Raw genomic sequence first — 9,694 nt, 5'->3', positions numbered from 1 at the left:
GAGAGTGGCCGTTGCTGGCCTGCGCTGTCAGTTTTGCTGGCAGCGGGCCTCGCGAATGGCCCTAAAAGCTCGAAAGTACAGGCTACATCGAGGACTGTGAAAGATTTAAGGGCAACTTTAAATATGCCCCATCTCTGAAGGACCATAAACACATGCTTTAGTTCTTTCTTAATCTATCTTTCTTCCAGAAGGACTTTGATGGACCAAACTCTGAAAGGGGGAAGCTGGTCAATGTCAGGAAACCACAAAAGTACAGGAGGGGGAAAAAAATGGCAGTTTTGGAATTCTCTGCTTTTACAGCACCCGTGGACTTGTAAAGCCAGTCTGGATCACATCGAGTAGGATTTGAACAAGAGGATGGTGGAGCCGTGCCCCGTCCTTTCAGCCTATGGGCAAAACATAGCCGGTCACATGTCATTTAAACAGCAACAGTTAAACCCCGCCTGCGTGACAGGGAAATGATAATACAGCGATGTGTCCTGGAATAACTCTGTCTCTACTGTTTCCATTTTGGAAGATGATACCGCACATTTCTGGACATTGTCCCTCATCTGCTGAACCGATTTAATGACTCTCACATCAACTAAATCAAAATAAAATGTCAAAAGGGATTCCTGTGAATGAGATGGGTAAACAAACCACTGCATTTTATTATAATTTCCTACAGGCTGCATACCAGAGCAAAGCTTTTTTGGAAATACAATGGTTTTTCCAAAATATCTCAGATACACAAACAAGACATTACACAGTCCACTGCCTTTAGCGGGAACACACAGGAGTGGTGCGCCCTCATGTGGGCAACAGGAGACCAGCAGGTGGCTCTAGGTTGAATTTAGGGTAAAAACAAAACAGCCATTGTTTTGTATCTGTGCTTCTGTGTAGCTAGCCGTCCTCCATCTAAACACAATATAATAAAAAGATATCCACGTTTGGGTTCTTAAGTAGTTGATTATAGTTTATTTAACAGGTAACTTAACACTCAACAGTCATTCACTCACACACACACACACACACACACACCAAGCACATATCAAAAAGACACTCTGTACTCAGAGTCTGCAGCAGCGTCTCAGTGAAGGGGTCACTGTGGTCATCATTTGCTTGCAGCCTTGAATGGATCAGACCATATCTTCATACCTTCAGACAAAAAAAGAGACACAGAGACAGAGCGCTCTCATTAATAATAATCAGTCTATCAGTCATGGATTGGCCTCTCCAGATGCTGGACCTCAACATCGTTGAAGCAGTGTGAGATCATCTTAACAGACAACAGAACAAAAGGCAGAAACATCCAAAGAAGAGCTTTAAATGTCCTTCAAGAAGCCTGGAGAACTATTCTTGAAGACTACTTAAAGAAACGACAAGAAAGCTAACTTGAGGCAACTGCTGTTGTGATTTAGCGCTATATAAATAAAATTGAATTGCGTAAGAGTGTTCAGGCTGTGATGAAGAATAAAGGTGGTCATACCAAATAGTGACTTTCAAACTCATTAGGATTGTACAAACTCTGTTTTTGCCTTTATATACTGTAATTCCATGTATGTTTGCACAATAACTTACTGAAGCCGTTTCCCATTTTCGTTGCAAAATATAAAGAAATGAGGAGTGTTTTAAGACCGTTGCACAGTACTGTACTAGAGAGAAAATATAACAATAGCGATCCCCTTTACTCTTAAGATATATGTTGTAATTCATGAATTTGTATGTACAGTATGCAAGCTGTACAAACAAGCTGATAACAGCTCACACTTACCCGCAGGCTGCACATCTGCCTGGTTGATCCCTGCCCGGTTCACCTTTTGGACTTCTCCTAGCAAGGACAGAATAACAGAGCAATTTGGGTAAATCTGTTAAAAAAAACAAAAAAAAAACAAAAAAAAAAACAAAACAACAACAACTTGCAGCTAAAGTCACTGATATAAACAATTTCCTTTGTTTTTTTTAAACACTACAGCTGGTTATTACCAGTCTTTACTGTCTTCATGTCCCATGTATGTCAGGACGACAGCTCTCCATGTACCTGATAAGGACTATATTTGTCTTAGCTGACATAACTTCCTTTAAAACAGGGAAGAAATGTAGCAGTATTAATGTAGTAGCTGGATTTATTCAAGTCAAATAATGTTCATAATCACCTTTGACTCTTAACGGGCGCTCTAACTGAATGTATGTGTTAGATTACATGAGTTACCTCAATGGCACTCTTTATGCTAGCTAAGCTAAACAAACCTACACGGACTGCTTATCATTGGTGGAGTAAAATGACATTTAGCTCAGCCGTAACTAAGGAGAATTCTAAACGACATTAGGCCAGGCTTTCTAAACTAATTGTGTAACTAAATGAAAGCAAAGAAAGACAACTTACTGTACTCGTCTTTGTGTGTGAGGGGGTAAAAAAATATGGGGTAAAACGCAGCAGCAACGGCCGTCACAAACCCTCCAAACACCAACATTATTTTCGTGTTTTTAGACATTTTCTCTGCTGGGTAGAAAAATATCGCTCTCACCTCCAAATGTGCGCACTGTTTACACTGACTGCTTCCGGTGAAAAGGTCACTGGTGCCTTTAAAAAAAAGGCGACACGACAAGTCGGCAGTTTGGCCTGTCTGGGCTTCCGTCGTCACAGTCACATGCCGTAGCACAACAATAATAAGGAAGTCAGCCAAGTTATCTAAGCCCTCTTCTCTCGTATGGGATTCAAAGATGGGATTTGTAACGGCTGTCGTGTTTGCTGTTTGCTGCTGGTTCTCGCATGGAGTGGCAGGGCAAGAAGAGCCGATTCAGACGTTTGTGATCCCTCACAGTCACATGGATGTTGGCTGGGTGTACACTATCCAGGTAGGTGTCTTTAACCCGGCTAAAAAGTTGAGATGCATATAACGCGCAGATTGGGCTTTAATCTGGGTAAATGTGTTTATAAATGTGAGTGCAGGAGAGTATGCACGCCTATGCAGCTAATGTGTACAGCAGTGTGACTGAGGAGCTGTCAAAGGTTAAAGAGCGCAGGTTCATCGCTGTGGAGCAGGAGTTTTTCCGTCTCTGGTGGGACACCGTGGCCTCGGTCACACAAAAGAAACAGGTGAGGATATATATTCACGGCTACGTGACTATGGAGGGTACACGATAACGCCCCAGAAATTAAACATCCCAGCTGTTTTCTCTTAGATTAACCCTGCTGTGGTTTTTGTGCAAACTCCTCTCTCTTTCTCTCCAGGTACGACAGCTTATCAAAGAAGGTCGTCTTGAGTTCATCATCGGAGGTCAAGTGATGCACGATGAGGCTGTAACTGACCTGGACGATGACATCTTGCAGATGATGGGTAACGCCACACACTTCCTGCTCCTTCAGTCCACAGCTGCAGCAATAACATACAGTGGTTCTAAAGATGTGAACAATTCCTGTTAAAATATCAGGTTTCTGTTGTTAAAATAAAAATAAGACCACAATAAACCATCACAAAAACCTGAGATTTTAACAGGGGTGTGCACAGTTTAGTTTTATTTATTTATATAACACCACAGTCACAACAACAGTCACCTCAAGGTGCCTTATATTGTAAGGTAACAACCCTAGAGTAATAGTGAGAAAACCCCAATGATCAAGTGACAGCATATAAGTAAGCGCTTGGTGACAGCGGGAAGGAAAAATCCACAGTAACTGAGAACCTCCCTGCTGTTTCAGAGGGTCACGGCTTCCTGTATGAGACGTTTGGGGTGCGTCCTCAGTTCTCATGGCATGTGGATCCTTTCGGAGCCTCTGCCACCACCCCTGTACTGTTTGCCCTGGCTGGATTCAATGCACATCTCATCTCTCGCATTGACTATGACCTTAAGGATACCATGCAGAAAAACAAGGTAGCGCAGCATAAAAACAACAGTCACATGGTCGTCTCAATCTGTGCTCCAAATATTTATAGCTAATCTAGTTTTATGTTTTCCAACACAGAAACTGCAGTTTGTATGGCGAGGCTCTCCCTCTTTGAAATCACAGCAAGAGATCTTCACTCACACCATGGACCAGTTCAGCTATTGCACTCCATCCTACCTGCCATTCTCCAACCGGTGCTTCATTTTTAGCTTCTCTGGTGCCTTATGTTACATTTGTGGTCGTCATTAATACGGTATATCTTTAATAACTATTCTTGTTCTTCCTCTTATGTCTCAGGTCTGGTTTCTATTGGAATGGAGTTGCCTTGTTTCCGGACCCACCTAAAGATGGAATTTACCCCAACATGAGCCTACCTGTGACCAAGGAGACAGTCCATGCTTACGCCAAGACTATGGTGGAGAACATCAAGCAGAGAGCAGCGTGGTTTAGAACTCATCATGTGCTTTGGCCATGGGTAAGTCAAAAAGAACTGTAAATCATCCACCCGCCCATCCATCCATCTTGTATCAAATCCAAGTAACAATCTTAAGGGATGAAATGCAGTTCGTCTAAAGCCCCCAAAAAAGGCAAGCTCCAAAAAGTGAGAACCTCTTTGTAGAAATGTTAAACTTTGGGTTAGAAGCATATTTAAAGCTTGCAATACAAAACTAAAGAACTTCTTTTCTTGTTTTTAAAGATGTTATCTGACAAATAATGTTGCTTGGTGTGGGTAACGGCACCAATAAACCATAAAAGAAGCAATCTTTTATTTGTTCAGAGAGACTATGACCCTAATCAAGCTAGATATTGTTAGCTGATGACTTACCACTTCACTCTCTTTTCCAAATATGATCTGTTACAAAGAAAAAATGGGAAACTTCAAAACGAAGTTTCAAAGTGGGACTCTACTGTGGAAGTGTCCATCTTTTATATACAGTCTATGGTAAACGTATCTAAGGTTCGGGACAAAATGTAGGAGTTAGTTTTGTGAAACAGCCTACTCACATGTGCGATCGTCCCGTTTTAGGGCTGTGACAAGCAGTTCTACAACTCATCAGTACAGTTTAACAACATGGACCCTCTGATGAAGTACATCAACCAGAACAGCAAAGAGTTTGGGGTAACAGTCCAGTACGCCACTCTGAGTGAATACTTCCAAGCCATCTACCAATCAAATCTAACCTGGGAGGTGCGTGGGAGTGAAGACTTCCTGCCATATTCAACTGGTAACAAATCGATATCCTAACACGAAACGGTGAAGAGGTCCTCTTCACATAAAGTACTGTGTATTTGAAAACACGACACGCTGTCTCGTACAAACTTCATGTAAATTGGAAATGTGTCGCACTTTTTAGAGCCCTACCAGGCGTGGACGGGGTTTTACGCCTCCAGAAACGTCCTGAAAGGCGTGGCGCGACATGCCAGCTCAAAGCTGTACGCAGCAGAGACCCTCTTCGCCCGCTACCGAATCAGTTTCCCAGATGGACCTGTGGCCAAGGACTGGGCCCTGGACAAACTCGGAGCGCTGCGCTGGGCTGTTTCCGAGGTACTCCTGAAAAATAGTGAAATAACAAATACTGCAAGACTTTGAAGGTCCAATAAATATATACGGATTAGAAGGCAAAGCAATCATCATGCTAAATACTTCTCTGTAATTAAGTTTGAACATTCAGTTTGGAGTGGTTTGGTATTCCAGGTGCAGCATCACGATGGCATCACTGGCACGGAGTCTCCCAAAGTGGCTGACATGTACCAGCAGCATCTCCTGCAGGCCATGATGGGAGCAGAGGAGCTCCTAGCTGCTCTCTTTCTGTTGCCCCACAACCTCATGAGTCCCAGCACCCTTGGCGAGCACTACCCTACAAAAGGTTTCAATAATCTGATATTTCTGCAGTGCTTCCACTTTAAAAAAAAGAAAAAGTTTTTATAGTAATTAACTGAGCTAAACAGAGCACTTTAGCCAGTGCATGTCTTCGCATGTAAAAGTCGAAAAGGAAGTAAACTGCTCATCGATTTGCTCTGTAGCAGATGTTGATCAGGCTTTGGAGCAGCATGTCATCGTTTATAACCCTTTGGCGTGGAACATCACCACAATCGTCAATGTAACCGTGACGCAGCCGAGCGCTGCCGTGTTTGATGATGATGGACAGCCCGTCCCTGCGCAGGTACTGTTGTTTTGATGGTTTCTTTATATGTTGATAGGTGAATGGGAAATATGTGCAGAGATTTACAGAAATGTGCAAACATGCATGAAAATGCAGTATATGATGGGGGGTATCATCACTTTTACAATAGATGGAGTACATACTGGTCCTGATGCATCTCTCGGGTGCTCTAAAAGGTCTTTACTGGGGTTTTTGCATATTTCTTAAGGATGTAATTTCCAGATACTCTTCATCTTGCTGAAAGCTTTTAAGGCCTTTGTCCTGCATTTATTAGTTTCCTCACATTCTTTAAGATATCAGGTTGAGATGTGCCAAGTTTTCTGCTAATATCTCTTTGAGGAGTCACGCAACACTTTTGCACAGTACCGTATGTTGATAGTAAACAATGCTAAAGCAGAGTGTATCAGTACCTATAGAAGCATCTGCATAGCTAAAGCTGGCAGCATCAGCCATCAAGTCCTCTTTAATTATATCAGACCAACTAAGAGTCAAGTGATTAATTTTTCCTAAATGAGCAGTTTTATCTGCATTTGTATGTATTAATCTCAACTCTTCCCCTCTCTCTTTCAGATCCAGGGGTCAGCACACTCCAATGCGACCTACGACCTTTTCATCGTAGTGGAACTTGGAGGCCTTCAGTACAGGAAATACTTAATTAAATTCCCAGAGAATTCCAAGGCTTTTGAAGCTAAGGCCGCTTCGTTCGAGAGACGCAGCGTGAAGGACCGGGCGAAAGCAGGGAGGCGACTACTTCCTGTTCTCAGCGAATGTTACGAACTCTTGTTCGACCAGGACACCAATCTACTGCACAGCATCACCTATCTGTAAGGGTTTAAGCCTCCATCAGTTCATAACTCTTGTTCAGCTGTCATACTTCAATGAACAGAAGTTGTTTTCACACATTTCTGCAACTCTTTTCATACACGGCAGTGAGGAGAAAAGGAGAGTAATGATCACACAGGATTTCTGGGAATATGATGCCAATGGAGACGTAAAAGCAGGGCCAATTTCTGATAACTACATCTTCAGCGCTAATGGTTCAGCTGTGCGGGCCTACAAGGCTGTGGAAATGGAGATAATCCCAGGGAAGATTGTCACTGAGATCAGGCAGTACTTCTACAGGTGAGCAACAGTGACGAGTAGTTTATCATCTATTTACGTAGGTTATATTTTTTGTTATGGGAGTTATCTTGCTCTTCTCTTACTGCTAAAAGTACCACTAGTTGTTATGATCATGCTCACATTTTGAAATCTTCCGTGTTCTAGAGAGGAGAGCGATAAAGACTACGCCTACTCCATTACCACTCGTGTCCCAGAATGCTTTGGGACCAAGCTGCCGTGCCACAGGCTGGAGCAGACCTACTCTCTGGGCCCACTCAGCCTCAACACAGAGGTCGTACTCAGGACCAGCACCTCAGTGAAGAACAACAGGACTCTGTACTCGGACGACAATGGCTATCAGATGATGAAGAGGACATACAGGAAATTCACAAACAACACTTTAGCACGAGTAGGTGTTTTCAGGAATGCCTTTCTTGAGACATTCTAGCACAACATGTCGAATAATCTATATATGTCACGTTTTGCAGAACTACTTCCCTATGGTGCGCACGGCTTACATTGAGGATGACCTCAGCAGGCTGGTGCTCGTCAGCGACAGAGCTCACGGTGTGTCGAGCCAAACTGACGGACAGCTGGAGGTATAGAAAACAAAAAGACGTGCAAACAAGCTGGCCGTGCAGCCCCTTCACCCAGAAGGCAACCTAACATCTCATCTTCTGCTCCAGGTCATGCTCCATCGGCGGCTTTGGAACAACTTGCAGTGGAACCTCGGGTACAACCTGACTCTAAATGACAGCTCTGTTGTGAGGCCCACGCTGTGGATGATGCTGGGCTCTGTGAGTGCCACCTCAAAGCTGTACCAAAGGGAGGCAGTGCAGCTGCAGCACAGACCTGTCGTCATGCCCATAGACCAGCCTCGTAAGTGCTTACCACATGCAGTGGTGGGCCACTAGTACAACCCTGCGAGTCATCATCCTCATCTGTGGTTTTCATTGTCACGTCAGTAAAATGTCCATACAAGCAGCTTAATTTCAACCTTTCACACCACTTCTCAAACTCTTGTACACTCAGAGAAGCCCTGGCAGGTGAAGGAGCCCAAGCGTGGTTCTCTGTTGCGTTCGGTTGTTCTGCCGCCCAACCTCCACCTGCTCAGCCTCAGCGTCCCCGGGTGGAACTACTGCTCCAATCACAGCGTTCACCTCAGCCACATACAGTCAGGTCAGCTGTGAGAAACTGTGGGCTAGTATTTATTACCGTTTTGCAGATTTCCACTGTTTGATTTAATTTCCGTGTGGCCTGCATCCAGGTAAAGATTTGCACTCGCAGCCAGACTATGATCGGATCCTGTTGAGAATTATGCATCTCTTCGAAGAGGGAGAGGACCCCGAGCTTTCGAAGCCGGTCACCATAAACTTAAAGGTGCAGATAAAAAGAAAATTTAATATTGACAAATGAAAAAAGTTGAGATTTTCTTTTTTTTTTTTTACTCTTGTTTATTTTGTTTTTTTACAACGGTGAACAGGAAGCTCTGCAAGGCATGGGCGAAGTGAAGGGTGTGGAGGAGCGTTCTCTGACAGGGACCTGGGATGTCACCAGTCTGCAGAGGTGGAAGTGGAAAACTGCAGATAACTTGGAAAACGGTGAGAAACACAGAATATATCTGAACTGATTCAGTTTTTATAAAAAAACAAAACAAAAATAATCCCTTCACCCATTTTTGCTTTCTCTCTCCTTCAGACAACAAACAGCAGCGGACGCGGGATGACAATTTCACTGTGACCATCTCCCCCAAAGAGATCAGGACCTTCTTTGTTCACTTTGTCTCCAGGAACTTTTAGGCTGAGCTTTCCTTTGTCTTCTGTGAAGATCACCAAGCTTTAGCTAAATCACAGCAGCACAATATAAAGCCTCTTTATCCTTTGCTGCACTGTTCACTAATGCTCTTTTTGCACATGTGTTGATTTGTTGATCAGATGTGAATTTGCTGTGCCTGTTGAATCAGAATAAAATGATTGTTTTGGTTCAAATGTCTGACTTCACTCTTACATAAGTCCTGTAGCCCATGTGTAGTGCCTTTGTGCGTTTTCCTCTGACTTCTGGCATCAACAAAATATTTCCTTCCAGAGAAAATGTCCAGTGCTTCTGCAGATCAGCAGTTCTGACCAACAACCGTGACTTTTTAGAGTCACTTAAATCCCCTTTAGATTCTCAGTTTGAACTTCAGCAGCTCACCATGACCATAACTGCATGTCTAAACCTATTCTGTTGCTGCCATGTGATTGGCTAATTAGATACTTACATATTAACAATCAGTCGAAAGGGTGTACCTAATGAACTGACCACTGAGTTAAGTTATTTTTGTGTGTTTCAAGAATCAGTTCTATAAAGTTATAGCTTACTTGCAGTACGCAGATACGGCCGCTAGGGGCTTCGTTTCCCCCAAATTGATGCTACTGACAGACCAAGAAAGGCAACACCCGCTGAAAGCCGAGGCTCTTTGTGCAAATCTAAGCGTTCATCCAGAAACGAAGTGGCGTTAAGCAGCAGAATACACGGCTCAATGCTGACATGCAGCAGCTTATAGAAACACAGCGTGCGC

The 9,694-nt window shown here is 43.4% G+C and overlaps 2 protein-coding genes across 4 annotated transcripts; one reads left to right on the top strand and one right to left on the bottom strand.

Moving 5' to 3' along the window:
- Window positions 1-767: 767 nt before the first annotated feature.
- smim20 (small integral membrane protein 20) lies at window positions 768-2,530 on the bottom strand. 2 transcript variants are annotated; one of them, XM_085350866.1, is made up of 4 exons: window positions 2,366-2,530; window positions 1,754-1,810; window positions 1,050-1,137; window positions 768-897 (listed from the first exon to the last, which is right to left on the bottom strand). In XM_085350866.1, exons 1-3 carry the CDS (start codon window positions 2,472-2,474, stop codon window positions 1,094-1,096), a joined length of 210 nt encoding a protein of 69 aa, XP_085206992.1. In that variant the 5' UTR covers window positions 2,475-2,530; the 3' UTR covers window positions 768-897; window positions 1,050-1,093. The 2 variants fall into 2 exon arrangements, with proteins under 2 accessions (XP_085206992.1, XP_085206991.1); XM_085350865.1 differs by having other exon boundaries at window positions 768-1,137.
- A 129-nt stretch (window positions 2,531-2,659) lies between these two features.
- Window positions 2,660-8,987, top strand: man2b2 (mannosidase, alpha, class 2B, member 2). Of its 2 annotated transcripts, none has more exons than XM_085350864.1 (19): window positions 2,660-2,838; window positions 2,933-3,079; window positions 3,215-3,320; window positions 3,683-3,855; window positions 3,947-4,062; window positions 4,166-4,343; window positions 4,896-5,094; window positions 5,224-5,414; window positions 5,565-5,736; window positions 5,897-6,033; window positions 6,604-6,857; window positions 6,964-7,155; window positions 7,300-7,543; window positions 7,623-7,733; window positions 7,821-8,013; window positions 8,167-8,313; window positions 8,402-8,514; window positions 8,618-8,735; window positions 8,833-8,987. In XM_085350864.1, exons 1-19 carry the CDS (start codon window positions 2,704-2,706, stop codon window positions 8,931-8,933), a joined length of 3,027 nt encoding a protein of 1,008 aa, XP_085206990.1. In that variant the 5' UTR covers window positions 2,660-2,703; the 3' UTR covers window positions 8,934-8,987. The 2 variants fall into 2 exon arrangements, with proteins under 2 accessions (XP_085206990.1, XP_085206989.1); XM_085350863.1 differs by having other exon boundaries at window positions 5,894-6,033.
- The last annotated feature ends 707 nt before the right edge of the window (window positions 8,988-9,694 follow it).

The sequence above is a fragment of the Diplotaxodon limnothrissa genome, linkage group LG3, assembly GCF_057381915.1.
Source record: "Diplotaxodon limnothrissa isolate DT_005_m linkage group LG3, D_limnothrissa_male_GT1.1, whole genome shotgun sequence".
Taxonomy (NCBI): Eukaryota; Metazoa; Chordata; class Actinopteri; order Cichliformes; family Cichlidae; genus Diplotaxodon; species Diplotaxodon limnothrissa.
Note: the sequence above shows the minus strand (reverse complement) of the source record. Positions and strands in the feature narration are given on the sequence as shown.